Below are 21,642 nucleotides of genomic sequence, written 5' to 3'. Positions count from 1 at the left end.
GTTGATAGAAGGTAGTTTAAGAAATTAGCAGCTGTATTTTAGCTACAATTAGATGACAATGCATTTTTAGGTGCCTCTTAGGAAATACAGTCTTTGTGAAAATATATTTAGTCCTAGATTGCAGAACTCTATTTTAGTACTAGAAAGTCCAATAACTTGTTGAATCAAATTACTGAGCATCAAACACATGAAAATGAAAATGTCCTACAATATCCAATTTTGTGTTTCCATTTTTTTTTTCCATGAAGGGTGACTGGTGGTCACATGGTAAAGGACTGGAAAATCCCTTCCAACCACCTTATGACACTAAGAGTACCCAGAGGAGTGACTTTAAAAAACCAACATGTCCATTTGTTTCTCCAGTCAAATACAGCAAGTTGCTAAAGCCTTCTTATGGAATAGGTAAGGTTAGCAGTTCTCCACTGTCTCAGGTTACTGCTATCAAATTAAGATGTATTAGATGTGCTTGCACCTCCTGGGAAAATTAGTCCTCTACAGGAGTTGAAAATACACATGCAGCAAGTACAGCCCTTGACAAGTTTGTTCCTTATCCCTTCCTGGTGGATAACTTAGCTCCAAATATGTTTAATGCAGCAAAATAAAAATTGTAATGATCATTGATAACACCAGCTTCCAAGTCAGAAATTTAGTAGCATTCTGCTCATTACTGCCAGCAAACTTTAAAAATTATAACTGTTAGGCAACACTATAGGGCAGTATTTTTCAAAGTGCGCATTGAGGGGCACTGGTTTTTTGGGGGGTTTTTTTTCCGAATTTTTGAATTTTATTTTTTTATACAGCAGGTTCTTATTAGTTATCTATCTTATACATATTAGTGTATACATGTCGATCCCAATCTCCCAGTTCATCCCACCACCACCACCACCACCCCCCAACCCCGCTTTCCCCCCTTGGTGTCCATATGTTTCTTCTCTACATCTCTGTCTCTATTTCTGCCCTGCAAACTGGTTCATCTGTGCCATTTTTCTAGGTTCCACATATATGTGTTAATATATAGTATTTGTTTTTCTCTTTCTGACTTACTTCACTCTGTATGACAGTCTCTAGATCCATCCACGTCTCTACAAATGACCCAATTTCGTTCCCTTTTATGGCTGAGTAATATTCCATTGTAGGTATGTACCACATCTTCTTTATCCATTCGTCTGTCGATGGGCATTTAGGTTGCTTCCATGACCTGGCTATTGTAAATAGTGCTGCAATGAACATTGGGGTACATGTGTCTTTTTGAATTATGGTTTTCTCTGGGTATATGCCCAGTAGTGGGATTGCTAGGTCATATGCAAATTCAATTTTAGTTTTTTAAGGAACCTCCATACTGTTCTCCATAGTGGCTGTATCAATTTACATTCCCACCAACAGTGCAAGAGTGTTCCCTTTTCTCCACACCCTCTCCAGCATTTGTTGTTTGTAGATTTTCTGATGAGGAGCACTAGTTTTTATGATGTTTATAGCTACTGCTCAAAACACAGGGGAAGTCAAATAAGTTTTGGAAAAACTGAATTTATAAAGTTAAACAGTTTTTTTTTTTTTTTACTACAGAACTCTTAAAACCCTTATTCTAAGCATAAGCATAATGAATTTCCAAGAAGAGGAATAAAGAATGCTATGTTTTCCCAATATTGACAACTTTACCTTTTTTCAGATCATCTCACATGACTGGTATCCCACAAAACATAATTTAGGGAATACTGTTCTATACAGTATTCATACATTTTGAGACCTAAAATTTGTTTTACCTGACAATGTCATTATAATAATCTAAGTCTTTCACATTTATTCAAGTTGTATCTGTTTCTTAACCCAGTACTGCTCATCTCTACCGCAGGAGTAGAATTTTTAGCAAGTCTTAAAGAAGTGCAGGATCAAGTCCAAACAAAAATGTATTTATTGAATACCCGCTCTGGTCTCACCCCATACAAAAGTTCACAAGATAAACATCAAATTTTCTGAACACGACAGTAGGCAGCGAAGGATTACTTTTAGACGTCAACAGTCCCTCAGTTTTAGCCTTCTGGCCTCTGTGATTGGCCAGTCTAATTAAGGATACAAAGGGCAGCTAGATTGAAGGTCAGGATATTAGAAAATGGTCATATTTAACATGATTTCCACCTCAAGGGTGGTAGTTAATAGAGAGGGCCAACTATTAGATAGTCTATAACAATGGCGTCTCCTTTAGAAAGGTAATAAAGTTTCCAATTCTGATTCAAGTTGGTAGACTGAGCACAAACATCTAAATCCCCTGCCTCCCAAGACCCTATTGAATGATAGCAAAGCAGTCAACCCATAAAGAACCCATAAAGGTGAAAAGAGTGGAAGGAAGAGCTTTCTGGATTTTGAGAAGGAATGGAAGACTGTTGATGGATAAAAAAAAAGCACAGAAGCAATAGCCTAGGATATACAGAAGGAGATGCAGTGAAGAAGAGCCAATCTGCCTGAAACAAAACAAAACAAAACAAAACAAAAGTATCTGAAGGCTCAGTCAGCAGACAAAGCATAACAGAAACGGGGGAGGGGAGAATCAGAGGGTTATTTGAAAGTCTGTCTCTTAAATAACTGCTCCAGTCATGAGCACTCTACCCTCTCCCAACATCAAGACTGCTAGAGCCCATTGTCTCAGCTAGATGTCAACTACCACACTAGTTACTTTAGTATTTCAAACTGGTCTCCTTTCCTATTCTTAATTTATGAATGGACAACCAAAGATTAGAATTATGCCAAATTATATTTTTTTTAGGTCTGGAGGATAAAATCAAGGAAATATCACAGAGCATAAAATAACAACAACAACAAAACCTTAGAAAATATGAGAGAATAAAAGCAAAATGGAGAATCAGTCTTGGAGGTCCAACTTTTCCAGAGCTCCAGAAAAGAGTAAAAATGAAGGCGAGATAATTATATCCACACATAACATTTATTAAGCATATACTATTTGCCAGGTACTTTATGGAACTTTCTAAATGTTTACTCATTCAATTCTCACACCAACCCTATGGCATATAATAGTATAGTAATACTATTAATACTCTCATTTTTCAGATGAGAAAGCAAGCACAGAGTTTAAATAATTTGCCCAAGGCTACACAGCAAATAATTGGTGTTTGAACTTAGTCTGACTCTAGTACCTATAAATATAACCAGTACTCTACGCAGCCTCTAGAAAGATAATAAGAAGATAGTTTCCCAACATAAAGAAGAGCCATTGAAAGGGTCTACTGAGTGTATCTAAGTATGAAGGGAAAAAAGATACACACCTATACATCATTATGAAATTGCAAAACAATAATTATAAAGAGAAGATTCCAGAAGTTTCCATTAAAAGAAAACTAAGTCACCACCTAAGGAATAAGTATATGGAATCAAGCAACACGGATGGAAGAGCACAATGGAGTTAATGTCTTCAAAGTTCTCAGGGCGGGACTTCCCTGGTGGCGCAGTGGTTGAGAGTCTGCCTGTCAACGCAGGGAACACGGGTTCGAGCCCTGGTCCAGGAGGATCCCACATGCTGCGGCGCAACGAAGCCCGTGCGCCACAACTACTGAGCCTGTGCTCTAGAGCCCGCGAGCCACAAGTGCTGGGGCCCGTGCGCCTGGAACCCGTGCTCCGCAACAAGAGAGGCCACTGCAATGAGAGGCCCGCGTGCCGCAACGGGGAGTGGCCCCCGCTCGCCGCAACTGGAGAGAGCCCAAGCGCAGCAACAAAGACCTGACACAGACAAAAATAAAAAAAATAAAAAAGTAAAAAAGTTCTCAGGGGAAATCATTTTTAACCTAGAAAAGAGGATTTATTTGACATGTACACTAGAACCTTTTTTTTCCCCAAGTGGCACTGGGCATTGGACCCACTGAGAAAGAAATGTAGTCCTAGCACAACATTTGGCTCTTAAGTGAACAAAATTCATGTAATTGTATTGTAAATGCTATTTAGTAGTTAACTTTTAGCATCATTCTACAGACACAATATGGAAATTTTAAATATGGTTACAGATCAGAATTATGTTATCAGCTGTAAGAAGAAAAATAAATATACAGTTGACAGAAGATGGGAAGTAGAAGAGGAGAAGGGTGCTAATATCACTATTTAACATATGAGTCCTCAAGAGAGACTACCCAAAATAGATGAAGCACGGAATAGAAGATTAAGGCTGAAGTCAAAGGAATCAATACAAGTACCAATTTCTCTCTCCAGCCCTGGCTTCTTTCCTGAGCTTCAAGCCTGCATATCCAACCAACTACTTAACATCTCTTCCTGGATAACTAATCTCCTTTTCAAGCTTAACATGGCTAGAATAGAACATTTCGTTTCTCCCATCCAAACCTATCCCCCCATCTCAACTAATGTCATTTCTATTCCCCCAGATGCTCAAGTTTTGATACCTAGAAATCATTCTAAAACTCCCTACCCTCTACAGCCAATCCATCTTGACACCTCTATCTCCAAATTCTATCCCAAATTATCTTACCAATATAGTGAAGCCACTACTATCCTGCTTCCTTTCTTCCTCCTCCATAATGTTTTCCACACCATCGTCAGACGGACCTTTTAAAAACATGAATGGCATCACTCTTCCCCTTTGGAGGCTCTAGCTACTTCTCACTGTTTTTAGAGTAAATTTCAAATTCTTTGCCATGGCCTACATGGTCCTATTTGACCTGCCAAATCTACCTAAGTCTCCTATTGCTCCTGATAGCTTGGTATGGGGATTTAGAGAAGGGGCACATAACTCAGACCAAGGAGGTAGAGAATACTCTCTGAAAGTCATGCTTGTTTCAGAACCAGTTTATGCCTGTGTACTTGTTACTGTATTTCTATAACTTAATTACATATTATAAATTAAAATCTGAGTAAGAAAAAAAGCAGTTGTTTCTATAAAATATTCAAAGTTGAATACTTTACAAAGACTTGCTAAAAGGTTAATCACTAACTTTAAAAATGCTAATTAAGCATGGGTAAAATAATTATAAAAGAAGAGCTAGAGTGAATTTTTTAAATCTTGAAAGACGCTGTACTCATTTTCCTTCAGATGCATCCTTAAGTTTCCATTCTGTGTTAAAGAAACGGAAAATAAAAAGGATACATTAGGGGTGTGGTTTGTGCAAGAAATACAAAGTGGAATTCCAACCAACAGACACTCCTCAAAGAAAATGCCTTTGCATTTCAATAAAATTTTGGTGAACGAACTGGTTAAAGGAAAATAAGTATGGTTTACATAATTTTCTATGATTCTTTGCCTTAACTGACTTTTTTGTTAACTAACCAGTCAGGTCTCAGTACTTTATCATAAGGAGCAGTTGTTTCTTCTCTAGTTCAATAAGGGATGTGGTGGAAGATGAGACAGAGAGATAGGCTTTGTTCTAGGATGATCAGGCATGGCACGGCCATTTCATAAGGGAACAACCACAGTCAGTGTCTGTAGGTCTGTCAATTTTCCCTTAGAGGAATCCTCCAAGCCTCTGCCTGGAGTAGGGGACAGAAAATCTGGGAGTCTCTCAAACAATCTTCAGTTTACAGCTTCAGCTTGTACCACTTCCCATGCTCCCTGCCTCAGAAGCTTCTGATGCCTCCAATTCCCCAGCCTCACTGGAAGGCTGTGGCATGAATTGGCTTGATTTTCACCCCCCCTCCTCCTCCACAAGCCCTTAGCTTCCAGTTTACTGGGCTCTACTCAACTCAATTGCCACTTATCCATCTGGTTTCCAGCTTCCAAATTTGTTAATATCTTTGCTCACATTTAGTTCTCTTTTTTCCTTAAGGCTTTAAGCCCTTTTAATTTCTTTACTATCATTGTACTATCTTCTTCCTCTCTCTCTCTGTTCTTTTACTGGTATTGCTCATTGCCAAAATCATTATTATATTCCAGGTCCTACCACTATGCCCAGACTCAACAAATATTTACTGATTAGTTTAATGATAATTACATATTATTCAACAGATTAAAGTCATAATGTAATTTTAACTAATATACACACCACGATATAAACCTGCAATTTATTCATATTTTAGATGGTGTTTGGATACTAGATGAGAATGATATTTAAAAGAAAATATTTTATGTAACATTTAAAAATATGTATATAAACTAGTCTGTATATGCCAGATTTTTAATGTATATATATATGTGTGTATATACATATATGCATATAGACAGAAAATATATAAACATGCATTAATAGCAAAAGTCATCTCATAGTCAATCTGTTCCATCAGCCTACTTAATTACGCCTGGTTTTTGGCATTTCAGCAATGTCATCTTGTACTGATAATGAAAGTGCCCTTTATGTCTTGTACCACCACACAATTTCCTGGCTGCCATCCATGGTCATATCAACAAACGGCTATGCTCCATCATATCTGAGTTCCTGTAAGAATGAGTGTTCACTTTTGGTTTTATATAATAAAACTTTATGAATTGGAAAAGCTGATCTAATTGGTAAGGGAGGTGTTTCATACTTAAATACAACTTTGGCTGTTTATCAATTACTTGATATTTTAACATTCTTTAAAATTGTGAATTCAGATACGGTGCTAAAAATATTTTTCTAAAATAGGTTTTAGTTTGTGTTGCTTCTTTTGCATCAAGGTATAACATAACAATGATTTCTTGCTACAGTTGTATTCAAGTTTCTCTTTTTCACTGCATTGTGAAAATCTGTACTGTTATTTTTACATTAATAATCCTTTTATGTAAGATGAAAATAAATACTACTTAGAAGAATGGGGTTTCTAATAGAAAAATAATACTGATGAATGTTTTTTAAGTAGATACAAATGAAAAGTTAAGAAAATTTCTCAAAACAAAAGCTGCTAAATTCGCATCAATATGAGGGGCAAGTTGTGTGTTTGAATAAATCCTGGCTTTGTTGATAAAATATAGATGGCTAGACACCAACTTGTTTGGTGTATCCTTGTTTGGAAAATTCCTATTTTAATTAGAAGTTTCCAAGAAACAGAGAGTGGATTTCAAACATTCTTCATAGACTTTGGCTTACTTTTTGTAAGCCTCATCTAACAAGGGTTCTTTTAAGTAATTATTTTGGGTCTGATTTGAATTCTTAAGTAGAGTAACCACTAAGAACTTGAATATCTTCTTTGATGTTTTCCCACTTAGATGATCTTCACTATTGTGGGCTTCTTTAAAAATCACATATATTTGCATAAATGAACATGGTAGTTATGTCTACTTTTAATAGGTATAATGTCTGGGTAAGGAACTTCTTTCTATAATAGTTTAGATTACCTTTCTTGCCCCTTTATTAGTCCCCATGAAGATTTTTTTTTAAGTTATTATTTTCAAGATTCTGGGAGGTTCTAGATCACTATATAAAAGATGATTCATTTTAATTGATTTAATTGACTTCCTTCTGAAGTCTTTCTGTTTGTTATCTGCATAACAAGTCACTCCAACATTTAGTTGCTTAAAACAACAATCATTTTATTTGCTCATGATTCTGCAGTCTGGGCTGGGCTCAGGTGGGCAGTTCTTTGGCTGTTCTTGCTGGTGGGCACTTGAGTGGCTGAATTTAGTTGGTAGGTCGTCTGGGGACTGAACTCAGCTGGGACACTGGAATGATTGGGCCTCTCCTTCTCCATTTGGTCTCTGTGTATGGTTTCTCCAGCAGGGTAAATGGAACTGGCATAGTATTGCTTCTGCCACATCCTATTGGTTGAAGCTAATCACAAGGCCAGTGCACATTCACAAGGAGACTGTACAAGGATGCGAATACCGGGAGGCCTGATTCTTTGGGGCCACCAATGTAACACCTTACTTCAATGTCTTTAAATAGTCCTTTCCATGAGAGTTTAGGAATGGCCAACTCTTCACTTTTCTTTGTCTGAAAAGGTCTTTAAATTACCCTCACTCTTTAATAGATGAAAGTATAGCTGGGTATAGAATTCTAGATTCATAGTTACTTAGCTTTTACACTAGGAAGGTATTATTCCATTGTCATCTGGATTCTATTGTTATGTCAGGTCTGAAAGCAGTCCAGTTGTTAATCCTTTGAAGGTTACTTGTTTCAATAGAAGATTTTTTATGTTCTATGGGGGTCTTTGCATACAGAAAGAGTTATTTATATTTATTTATGGTTAAATTAATATTCTAGTTTTAACATTATAAATTTAAAAATATTTCTTTAAGCCCTTAATTTTTAAATATTGTATAATATTAGAATAGTAAGTTTCACTTGTTCTTTGATGTTTAATTAACTCAGCTTGAACAAATGAAATACTCCTTAACAATGACTTATTTACAAACATAGTCAATTAAATTCCATTAATATTTTAAGCTGCGTTTGTTGATTTAATTATATTCTGTTTTCCTCTTAACACTTTAAATACCTAACAAGGAAAACGTAGAACTTTGACAATCAAAACCTTCCCAAACAATTAAAAAATTCTTGTAAATCTAATAAATTAAACCTATAAATATAGTAAATACAGATATGTCAAACATTTTAATACTCTTTATAAACTTAATCATATTTCCCTAAAACTGTCAACACTAGAAAACTATTAGATCAAATTTTCTTCTGACATATTATATAACAAATTATAGATTTAATTGTATTTGCTTTATCATCTCTGCATTTAATCCCAAACCTTCCCAAAATTAAAAGACTTACTGAATATTTATTTTAGAAGAACTGTGTTGGTTGGTAGAATACTGGTTTTGAATATTAGTAAAGTATTAAATTATTTGTTTTGAAAAAAATTTACCCTGTGACCAATCTTTATTTGTTACCCTATACGAAAAATATGCAATATACTATTTGTATTAAATCTAGTTTATGGCGAGGTATTTTTGTTATCATTACAGAGGGCTTTTAATGATGATACAGATTTTGCTCTATGCATTTCTCTCACTAAGACATCAATTTGGTAACTTAAATTCATCATACTTTAAGTTTTCCTCACAGTAGGTGGATATGCCCTGTGTTGTCCAAGGATAGGTTCCTGTGTGGGAAATTGCTGGCATTGGATTTTAAGCAGGTAGGAGGCATAAAAGTTTCTAGTTTGGGTCAGCTTCTTGTTTGCCCCATCTATTATTGCCATTAAGGGCAGCTGCCCTGTTAAACAATTGCCCTTGATTGTTTTTGACAAATGCATTTGGGGGAAAGGCTATTTACACTAAGAGAGGTTGAGTCATCGTCTATAAAGACAAGCCCTAGGAATGGAGTTTCCAAAGAACTGCCAGCCAGGTTAAATAACAATTCTTTGAGTTCATGTTTGTGGGAAGATCCAAAGCCAGTGGTTCTTTACAGTGGCTGCTAAGCTTCTTGCTGATTTTCACCATAAATTCAGGGCTGTTAGTTTCCAAGGCTTATGCCAAGGTGGGGAGAGGGGCATGAAAACTGGGCCAAAGGCCTGCTTTTATTACAGAGATTAAGCCATTTTTCTTCAATAAATGCTTCTCAGATTGTTGCAAGCCTTTGGTTAATTTCCAAAGTTCTGAAAAAGTTGATTTTGATTATTTTTGCCAATGTTCTCATTGCTTTTATGGAGAAGCAGTTTTTTTGGAGGTTTTTACTCTGCCATTCCCACTGATGTCCTATCCCTTTTAGTTTTCATGCTACAAATATTTTTTCCCAACCTATCATCTCCGTTAACTTTGCTCATGGTGTACAGAAATAAATTTTGATGTAATCAAGTTTATTAAGTTTTCACCTATGGTTTGTGCATTGGGTGTTTATGATGAGTTTTCCTACCCTTAGGTCACAAAAATATTCTCCTACGTTTTCTTCTCTTGGTTTTATCATTTTACCCTCTATAATTATGTAATTAACTCTATAGCCCAACTTTATGTGCAGTATTAAATAGGGAACCTATTCCATTTTTCTCCATGCAGTGAACAAGTTTTCTGGATGCCATCTACTAAACAATCTACACTTCCGTCATTAACTTGGGAGACCTCCTTAATTGTATGTTAGGGTTCCCTATAGGAATAAGTCTGTCTCTGAACTCTCCGTTACATTCCTTAGGTTAATTTTCAGTCCTTGGATCATTACTAAAATGTTTTAATGATATAGATTTTTAGCTTGTCTTAATAACTGATAGGGAAATTCCTCATTCTTTGCTCTTCCTTTTCGCAGTTAAGCTCTCTATTTATGGACCTTTATTTTTCCATTTCAACCTTGGAATTTATGACATTTCTCAAAATATCCAGCTAGAATTTTGATTGGGTTGTATTGACATTATAGATTAATTTAGGAAAAACTGTCACCTTTACAGTAACATACTATCCCGTCCTATCTAAGGGAATGGAAAGTCTATTCAGCTCAATTTTTGTCTTTGAGTTAAAAAATTTTCTCTATAGAGGTCTTGTGAAGTCTTACTTTCTATAAACTTTATACTGTATAGTTTTATTCCTACAGGGACTGTATCTTATTTTTCCTTTTGTTTTCTAGTAGGTTATTTTTATTATAGCAAAATGCTTTTGATTTTTGTACACTTGTCTGCTTGCCTTGCTACACCCTTATTCTCATTATTGATTCTAGTGGTTTTTCTAGTCAGGTAATTATATTACCTACAAATAATGACAGTTTTTTCTTTTCCTTTGCAATCATTATACTACTTTTTTCATTTTTTATAATACTCACCAGAATCTCCATTAATATGTTAAACAGTAGAGTTTTAGTTCTGAGTTATAGGTGTAATACTTATTTTTCTGTTCTTTAGTCATTGTCTTTTTAAGGAGGCAAAACGTTTTGTTATTTTCTTCCATATACCTTAGGCACCCTCCTTGATTTATTTCTATTCTTATTTGAGTTCTTCCTCTAGAAATTTTTTGAAGTGGTCTGTTTATGGGGAAACATTCTGAGGCCTTCTTTGCCTCCCAATATTTTTTAATTTTGGCTTCATGGTTAAACAACAGTTTGGTTGGATATAAAAATTCCAGGCTTAAAGTTTTTTTCCCTTTAATATTTAAAAAACATTAATAAGTTATTATGTGTCCAATGTTGTCAAATTTGATATAAATCTGCTTCTTACTCCTTTGTAGGTAATCTACCTCTCCTCTTTGAAACACTTAGAATTTTTTCTTTGTCTCAGATGACCTTATATTTCTCTATAAAGTGTCTTACATGTGAGTGATTTCTTATCTACCATGCAGGACTGGGAGGAGAGTGAGCCAAGTGAGAGGTCTAGGGTGCAAAATGTAAGGAGGCACTCACTCCCAGGATCATGCAAGTGCCTCCTTACATTTTGCATCCCATGAGCCTCACTTGCCTCATCCTACTCCTGGCCCTGCTACCTGTTTGGTAATCTGTGAGCCCTTTCAATCTGAGGTCTTTGGGCTTTCTTTAATTCTTATGTATTTATCATCCTTATTTCTTTAAACATTTCCTTTTCTCTGTTTCTTCTTCTAGGTTTCCTGAATTCTAGTGTTGGTATTTCTACCATCAATGTCTCTTAGCTTTTCTATTTTTATTTCTTCATCCTTTCCAGATTCCTTCTGGGAGAGCGTCTCAGTCTGATTTTCTAGTTCATAAATCTTATTTTTATCTCATCATTTCTACTTCAACTATTATATTTTTATTTCTAATATTTTACATGATTCTTTTTTATGACCTCTTATTCTTGCTTTACATTAAGAATACCTTCTGTACCTTTGAGTATATTTGTTATGCTTATTTTATTCTTGGTACATAGGTTCTAATAACTCTGCTTCACATAGTGTATGTTTTAAATCTTATTGTCTTTCTTTTACAGTGTCTCTCTAGTTTATCTTATGTCATATTCCCCAAGAGGAATTATCAGCCCTGTGTGGGCAAAGGCTAAAGACCAGGGTCTGGCTTGTGTACCTCTCAATGAATTTAAGGAAAGAAGATGAAGGTCAGGCTGGAGAGGGTCAGGCCTGACAAAACCAGTTTTGACCATCTCCATTTGTTGTCCCTATTTGAGACCAATCCTCTACTCAGGGCTCCACTCCTTTCCCCTTTAAACTCCTAAAAAGAGGCATCACCGAGAGAAAGCAATCTCTTGACATTTTTAATCCACCAGCACTGACAGTTGCTCGGGGACTGCTGGAGAAGGAAATGCCCAAGGGGCTGCATGCATCCATTTTCATCAGCTCCTTACCCTGGAGGGATTTCTGTGCTGCTCCAATGTTACTAAATTGACAGCACACGGCTAGACTGTTGCTGCCAGTTTCTGCCGCCCTGAGGCAAACAGTGATCTTCCCAAAGCAATGTGGGGGAAAGTCAAGAGCAGATTTTAAAAGCTCTCCCAACCTATTCTCTACTCTCTACATCTGATCTCCCTACCCTCCAGCCCAAGCTGCCACCAACCCTTCATGGCAGTTTACTAAACCCTTTGGTTTTCTCCCAGCATTTTGATAGTTCATCACATTCATGTTTCTCCTCTTCCATGGTTTCCCTTTTGTCAGGATGCAAAAGAGCTTGCCCCTTGCCTAACTTAGAAGTCCCTTTCTAATCTGACCCAGCATTCTAGAGACTTTATAAACATTGTCTTTAATCCTCACAGCTCTGAAAGCACATTATTATTATCCCCATTTTAGAAAGAAGAAATTGAATCTCAGTGAAGTTAAGTGATTTGTCCAAAGTGACACAGCTAGGAAATGCAGTAGAGCTGGAATTTGAAAGCACGTCTATCTTATCCCAAAGCCCATGCTTTGGATACTCCATTAACGCCACCTGATTAATGCCTAAATTTAGAGCTGCTTCATTTTATTCAAAGAGTTATCAGACTATGTTCCTGGAAACACTAACATTCTGTGAGCCAGACCATGGCGTTCACCCCAAAACTGATAGTCTTTTCCGATTTGGTGGAAAAATATAACTTATGGTCAGAATTTCTCAATGTAATAGTTGTCCACAAATTTATGTTAAATCTTTGGCACCTGCTCTCTTTTGTGTGCTAGCAAATCCTAAAAGAAAGGTAATGATTAAGTAGAAAATGAGTTTTGAGTATCTGATCTCAATTAGAAATCAAGGAAATGTTATCAATTAGCATTTTTCCCTGCTAGCTAGAAAAGATTGCCATCTCACATTATGTAATATATAAATGTTGGAATAATTATCATTCTAGTTAGTAAAATTAGTTTATATCAATGTCTGAATATTGAATTGAATTCATGAATACTTAATAAATGTGAATTTACTAACATATTTTTCCTTCTTATATATCCTCCCTAATTTTAAAGTCATGGTTTTTCAAAATTAAATTTTATTTTTTAATAGTTAATACAGGCATAACAGTACAAAATTCAAATGGTACAATAGGGGAAAGAGTGAAAGTGAATCCACCTTTCTCCACCTCTGTCCTCCAGTCAGCTAATTCTCTCCCCCTGCAACAACCACTGTTATCAGTTTCCTGTTATCACTTCATAGATATGGTAGGTGTACATATTATCTTATGTATATATTTTTCCATAAAAGGGAGAAATTTTTAATTTTTTCCTTGACAGAATTTTATGTCACTAAACTGGGTGTTACTCTGACTCCTTACATAACGTTGTGTGCTAAAAGCAAAACTAAAGTGAGTTTTTAAAATTATTAAAAATTTTAAACATAGAGAAACCAATATAATGAACCCCTATATAGCTATTACACAGATTGAAAGATTATTTAAAAGTGATTTTAAAAGAATTTAATACTCTCACAAATTTTCAGAGCCTTTGTCAATGGGAAATGAAAAGAATTGTGTGTTCAACTCTAAGTGCAGCAGCTCTGGAATCTTCCAGTTCATTTGTCAGTGCTAGCAGGGAGCAACTTATGCATAAATTTCTCAAAGCCTTTTCAGTAGTAAAAATAAGTTGACAAATAAATTGTACTTATGCTTTTCCTAATACTTTGGTTGGTATATGTGCAAGAAGCAGATTTAACAGTTGATTTTTAAAAGCCATTATTACATTAGTATTAGTTTTTAAAATTACTAGCAATTCCACATGTGGGGCTAATTTGGTTGTTTTGATTTGGTTCTTTACATGGAGAAAGAATGATGAATCTATTATAGTATTATTTAGATGTGTTTAGGTAACCTTTCATACTTAAAAGAATTTAGTTTCATTAATATTTTTGATAAAGCAAAAATATTATAAATACTGATTACATTTCCATACACAACTCTTTTATCCTGACTTCACAAAATCTCTTTTTTTCCCCTTAGTTCCACTTGCCTCTCCTGATGCATCAGCAGAACTCCAAAAGAATTTTATAGAACGCATCTCTTTTTCACATCAATATGATGCCAGGAAAACACCCAATGAGCCCATCTGGGGAAAGGTGAGTCAGTATTTAGAATCAATTACTTAATACTTTATGATGGGATAGATTTATGGTAGAAGTCTAAGCCTTTCAAGTCATAATCATATTTCTCAAAGTTGATTTAAACAAACTAACATGGTTATTAGGAGGATAAAATCTTAACCACATGTCATAGTCAGAACTAAAGAATGATGTCATAATTTTGGATCAGTCTTTGGAATTTGGTTCAAATTATTAAAATCATTCACTTAAGGTAATATCAAAGCAACTTGCTAAATTTTTTGATATGCTTATGTATGTGTGTGGCAGGGGGATGCATATAAGTTTTATAAATTGAACAGCAATGTAATAGTCAATTGCTGGATTTTTTCCCAACTACAGATGTTTCTTTTCATATTTCACCATAGCTAATAATAATAACATTTCACAACAACTATTAGTTGTTGGAAGTAATAGACGTTTGTGATGCAATCATAAATCCTTAGGTCTATGAACTGCAGTTTCTATCGTATCCATAGCAACCTGCAGAGCAAGAAATGAAATTGGATATGAATAGTCTCATACAATTCAAATGACAGAAAAATTGAGAATGGGATATAATGAGATGCCGCTCCTTTGACTTTCTGTTTTTCCCTTCCTGTTCATTTTCTGGTGCACCCTTGTTCATAATTTGTTTAAATGGTTCATCAATAATTATTATGCTGCCGTCTTCAGTTTTGAACTAAGGTGACAGCCAATGAAGAGGCAGAGAAATAAGTGCCTGCTTCAATCAGGACTTGAGCTAATACATGAACTCAGGTCACAGCTGCATCTTCCAGCAACTTGTGTGCCCTGGTTAACGTCAACTTTGTTTTCCTTTCCAGCGACATGGAGTTTTTGTGCAGACAGAGATAAAACCAGGGAGGAGGCCAACAGTTCCTAAGAGAACAGAGGTATTACTGAATGCTCCAGGGTCATGCTCATCAGAACAGTCCAAAAAAACAGAGAAAGGAAACTCAGCGGAAAGCAAAATGATCTCACCCGGTCTCTGCCGACAAAATTCCCAGGAGTTGTTAGAGACTAAAACTCACTTATCAGAAACAGACGTCAGAGAGGCAGCCAACACATGTCCCAGAAGTCTTGAGAGAAGGGAGAAGATTGCAGACGTCTTTCAAATAACTGCAGTAAATGCTCTTCTCACCAGGCATGATCCTTTAAGTCCACCAATAAAAAGTCAGGATAAATCAGGATAAACTACCTTCTTCAAATAAAAACATAGTCCTTAGAATGTAGACGATTTCAGAATCATTATACAGGCCCTCACATTTGCTTTTTCTGTTATCAATAACCTCAAAAATGACAATTTACATAAATGGGAAAATGAAAAAAAGTTAATAAAATACACCAAAAATTTAAGTGTGGTCTCCAGTGAGTGATGGATATGAGACATATTTCTATGTTAGATTGTTGCTAGCCATGGCTCTAGAATCAAACTGGGGTTGGAATTTTGGCTTTACCACATATAGGCTGTGTGACTTTGGGTAAATTACTTAACCTCTGTAGAGTTCAGTTTCCTCATCTGTAAAATTAGGATAATAGTAAACTTCATAAGGATATTGAGCATGAGATCATACACATTGATCAGTGATCAATGTAATCACATTATCACTATTACTATAATGAAAATTTCAATTTAAGGATAACATTCTCCTATAAGCTTGAATTCTCCTCCTTATTCTAAAACTTTGAACCCTTCTATATACAATTAAGAGTGTAAAAACTAAAAATCTTTCTCCCAGTACAAGATACACACACACACTTTTAATTGAAAGGCATGAGTACCTAGAATATTTCCTAAATTGATTTCTAGTTTATTTAAATTATTTCTAGCACTAACTCAACCTTTGCTTTTTGGCAGAGTTTGGTATGGGTAATTTTACCAGTTATTCTATTTGGTACATTTTTTTGTGCCAAAAATGTATCTACTATAAGCTGTGTTATGTTGCACACAAGTGGAAGTAGGTGAAGTATTCCTCTGCTGCCCCAAAGAGTATTTACATGCCCAACAAATTTCCACGGGAACATATCCGTTGTACACTATTATCTGTAGTACTGGTAAGACTACAGGTGTATCTTTATTCCTCCACTGAAGACATTTTAATAGACTGCAAACAAATGAATGCCATTATTAAATATTTGTGTATTGGGAACTTCTGGTTCTTACAACATGGCAGATTAAGGCAAATAGTGAACCCCTTTCATTACAAACACCTTGAAATGCTGAATAAAATGGAACAATAAATAAACATATAGCCCAACTCGCAAAACAGAGAAACCCTCATGTTTTAAAATAAAGAACTTGCTTATTTTGTGTATTAACATATATCTCGAAGATCTTTTCTTGTCAACACATGTAGACTACCTCATTATTTTAACAGCAGCATAGTCTTCCATAGTATAGATATACTATATAACTGGAGCAATAAGAACACAAGCTTTGATGTGAGTGGGGGAAGGGAATGGAGGTTGTTAGCAGATCTGGAGAGAGGTCTTACAGTCTAGGGACCTGAAAAAATATTTTTTTAAAAGTGTACACTGTTTAAAAAAAAGACTATGGACTTGAATTTTAATTCACATTGGAACAGAGATGGAAATTTATGACCTCCAAAATAGAGAGATGGCATTGAAACCTGCATAAAGCTAGAACTTTGGAATAGCTGCTATCTTGGTACAAGGCAGACTAGAAGAACTCCACTCACTTAACTGTTAGCAAGAAAGTTTGCCGCTGCCTAGAGCTATAGATAGTGAATAAATCTTTGTGAGAAAGTAAAACCTCAAGCTTGCACCACATTCCAATTTGAAATATGAGTTTACATGCAGGTCATCTCATATGATGGAAAAGTAACATAAAAAATAATCCTGCTGGTGATACCACTGAGGTGCCTGACAAAAGCAAATGCAACACACACCCCCACCCCCGGAAAGATATTTCCACAATCCACAGAAGAAACAGTCCCTGATAAAGGCAAGGTTACAAACAAAAACTACAAATCACACAAAGAAGAAAATCAGACTGAGCAAGAGTACAACAGTACAACAAAGAGAATGATTAAAACCTCACAACTGGAGAGAAAAGAATTAAAATACTTTCAGTTTGAAGATTCTTATCTTTCTTCCATTCTGGAAAATTTTATTCTGTAGCTTTTTCTGTTATTTCCATCCCGTCCATTCTCTCTCTTTCCTTCTGGGACAGCTACTAACAGAATGAACACTTGGATCTATCATCTAGGTCTTTTAACTTTTCTCTCATTATCCTTCTCATCGTACTTTACCACTAAGTAATGCAAGAATCCCTTGGCACTAACTTTCTACTAACTAATTTGCTTTTCAGACATGTCCATTGTTATGCTAGGTGGTCTATTGAAATTTTAAATTTTTGACTGTATTTTTAATTTCCAAGATCTATACATGCTTCCTTAATACATAAGACTCTCCTTATATTATGGATACAAAAGCTGCTCTTATCTCTCTTAGAATATTGTACTTATGCTTGAAGTCTTTTGTTCGCTTTCTTAATTAACTTTTGTTTGTTTAGTGTGATGACTCACTTTCTTGGTATTATGCTTTTTCTCAAATGTTTGATGATTCTTAGTTATACAGTCTTATGCATGATATTTCCAAATCCCTATCAGTATAAGCTGTTTCTGTCTACTATAGCCTGACTTTGGAACAGGGCTGGGATATGCAGTCAGATAGTACCTGAGGATGATTTGTTTGATGGGCTCTTTGATCCCCCTGGGGGTTAGTAGCTACTTAGGCACTCACCTGTTTTTCTAGCTACAGTGTATGATTCAGTTCATACCACAGCTGCCCATTTCTTAGCACACAGAAGAGGGGATAACTAATTTGCTGCTCCACATGCAGTTCCCTAATTTTCCAAACTGATAAATGTACCAGGGCCCTTTCCACTTCTTAATATTCACTGACTCTAAGCTTGTAATTCTATCAGACTTAACTCCCCATCAGTTACCTCCACACGTGTTGGGCTTTTGTTTCATTTATTTTCGTTTTCCAAACATTTGTTCTTGGTGATATCTTTCAGAATTTATTTTAAAAGTATTTCTTCTGATAGGAAGTTTCCCTGTTTTCCAATGCTATTAAACTGTATTTTATTATCTATATCTATTTACCTGTATCTTTATGAGATTTAGTACAGAGTAAGTGGTAGAGGTCTGCCATCTCGAGTCAATCTTTCATTTTCTTTTAAGTAAATTATTTGCAAACTTAGTACTTTAACCATTAGTAAATCACAGATACTCTGCAATAGACCTCATAGTTGACTGATAATCATGGAGGTTTGATACAATCCTTCTGTCTTAGAGAATATGTTTTAGTGAGACAAGGAGGGTTTGGAGCCAGTTAGTGGACTACTACCATAGGCTAGGTTGGTAGTTCTCAACATTTTCAAATATGAGGACATCTTTTCTGCATTAAATAAAGAGTTTATGTTTCCTCACAAAATATTAATTGAACTTTCAGTATCCGTTGTTTGAGAAAACACATAATAACAAAATGCAATGATGACTTCCAGGTTTGAGTCTCTGTTTTTTAACTGCTAAGAGTATATCTCTCCACAATGAATTCCATAGTCTATTAAAGTTATAACTGCCTGTCAGTACAAATGCTGCTCTTAAATTTCACAAGAAAATTTGAATGTTTCCAAGTAGTTCCCTTATTAGGTATTTTCATAGAATGATAGCATTTACCAGGATACAGGGTTGTTTTTTTTTTTTCAATTTACCAAACCAAACCAAAAATCCCATAATACTTCATATAGTATTTGAAAACTATCTTAATGAATGTGTTAATGGTTTCAACCCTTGACATTGCTATTAATAATACCATAAATTTGTATGATGTGTTTTAAGTTTTAAAGCATTTTCAAACTTAGACCTAGAGATTATCATACCAAGTAAAGGAAGCCAGCCAAAGACAAATATCATATGATATCACTTACATGTGGACTCTAAAAAAAAAAGATACAAATGAACTTATTTACAAAACAGAAATAGACCTGCCAACATAGAAAACAAACTTATGGTTACCAAAGGGGAAAAGGTGGGGGAGGGATAAATTAGGAGTTTGGGATTAACATGTACACAGTACTATAAAATAAATAACCAACAAGGACCTACTGTATAGCACAGGGAACTATACTCAGTATTTTGTAATAACCTATAAGGGAAAATAATCTGAAAAAGATATATATATATATATCTTTTTCAGATTATTTTCCCTTATAGGTTATTACAAAATACTGAGTATAGTTCCCTGTGCTATACAGTAGATATATATATATATCTGAATCACTTTGCTGTACACCAGAAACTAACACAACATTGCAAATCAACTATACTTCAATAAAAAAATAAAGCATTTTCAAATCCATTATCTCATTTGATCCTTACAATAATCATATGAAGCAGGGCAAATAATAATATGCCAATTTTATGGCTAATCATAGGCTCAAAGAACTTAAGTAATTTCCTCAAGTTTGCAATTAGCAGGCAACAAAGCCAGGACCTGAAACAACTCAACCAACTCTATGCTCTATCCATTAATTCCTAAATGTCAACCCACAGGGCAATGCTGGCCCATTACAAATGAATAAGCAAGGTTAGTATACTGAAGCAAATAATTTCAATACTTCTATTGAGAGATTTTTATTCTTCTGCTTTGGAGGATTTAAAATTCCTTTTGCCAGACTTTTTATCTTTTTATCAGACTTTTTATCTTTTTATCACTATGACAGACTAAGTTGATGTAGAAAGCACTCATCACTCCTTACACAGATAAATGCTCGATAAAATATAATAAAAACATTTGAAATACACAACTAAGCACTAAACTAAGAAATTAAAATTCTCAAATACCAGAAATGAAGAGAACACTAAAAAGTGGTGAGCAAGAGGTGAGGCTAAACAGTCAACTGGAGAAGTGGAATCAGAAGTTGACTTAGGCACTGGGATTTTAATACCTAAGCTGAAAGGGGAGTTGAGGTTCCAAGTGCAATGGCATTGGAGCTGAGCATAGAGCCAGGATCCCAGAAGAGCTTTGCTGATGTGAAAAGGATTCTAGAATATCTGCTCCCATTAACCTCAGAATTAGGGGAGAATGCAGACTGTTTACCACCACATGATATACCTCCCAAACTGAGCTGTCCACAAGAGTGGAGGCCAAATGTGCATTCATGAATAGTGCAGGAAACCCAAGCTGAGGTAGCAACAGAAAAGCTGGCTTGAACCAGGGAAACCTGAAGACTGCTGGTAGAGACAAATACAAAACTGTTCCATAATAACCCTCTGCAATCCTGGACACATGAGACACCATGGAAAGAAATACCCAAGATGAGATAAAAATACACACACACACATACACACACACATATATACACCTACATACATATATATTTGTGTGTATATGTATATAGATATAGAAATATCTCTTCTATGGGTTAGTAGAATTCATCCCCCAAGAATTACAGACAGTAGAGCAAAGAGACTATGAAGTAAGTATGCTTAAATGATTTGAGACATAAAAGAATGAAAAAAACAGAAGAGCATAAAAAATAACAGGCATATTTCAGGGAAAAGTTATAGAAATTCTAAAGATAAAAAATATATCATTTTTTGCAGCAGTGTGGATGGACCTAGAGAATATTATGCTTAGTGAAATAAGTCAGACAAAGACAAACACTTTATGATACCACTTATATGTGGAATTTAAAAAAATAATGCAAATGAATGTATATAGCAAAACAGAAACAGACTCACAGATACCAAAAACAAGTAGTTGTTACCAAAGGAGAGGGAAGGGGGGAGGGGCAAATTAGGGGTATGGGACTAAGAGATACAAACTACTATGTATAAAATAGATAAGCAACAAGGTTACATTGTATAGCACAGGAAACTATAGCCATTATCTTGTAATAACTTTTAATGGAGTATAATCTGTAAAAATACCGAATCACTATGCTGTATACCTGAAATTAATATAATATGGTAAATCAACTATACTTCAATAAAAATGTATAATTTTTAAAAAGCTTAACTCAGTAGACTAAACATAGCTTAAAAGAAAATCAGTAAATTGGAAGATAGAGCTGAAGAAGTCTCACAGAATATAACACAAAAAGATAAAAATATATTAAAAAGAAAGAGACAAAGACAATAGAATGTTACTAAGAGTTCCAGAAGGACATAATAGAGGGAATACGAGAGAAATTTGCAACCAAAAAAATGGCTATGATAGAGACTACTACTTGTTTCCAGTAACCAGTCTCCCCCTCTGCCTTATTCATGGAATCACCCATTTTTAGCTGGGAATTTAGCTGCCCAGGCAAAAGACAGTATTTCCCAGC

General features: G+C 35.2%; 1 protein-coding gene across 2 annotated transcripts in view; it reads left to right on the top strand.

Moving 5' to 3' along the window:
• Positions 1-19,493, top strand: part of CIMIP6 (ciliary microtubule inner protein 6) — a 29,267-nt gene extending 9,774 nt beyond the window's left edge. The window contains exons 3-5 of one of the 2 annotated variants that reach the window (XM_082427015.1): positions 249-402; positions 14,146-14,261; positions 15,107-19,493. In XM_082427015.1, coding sequence (XP_082283141.1) covers positions 249-402; positions 14,146-14,261; positions 15,107-15,475 — 639 coding nt within the window. In that variant the 3' untranslated portion in view covers positions 15,476-19,493. Of the gene's footprint in view, positions 1-248; positions 6,452-14,145; positions 14,844-15,106 lie in introns of those variants that run through there. The other variant, XR_014254124.1, reaches the window with a different exon arrangement.
• The last annotated feature ends 2,149 nt before the right edge of the window (positions 19,494-21,642 follow it).

This window comes from Balaenoptera physalus, assembly GCF_965194825.1.
Source record: "Balaenoptera physalus genome assembly, chromosome: 15".
Classification (NCBI taxonomy): Eukaryota; Metazoa; Chordata; class Mammalia; order Artiodactyla; family Balaenopteridae; genus Balaenoptera; species Balaenoptera physalus.
This window is presented reverse-complemented; position numbering and strand designations above follow the sequence as displayed.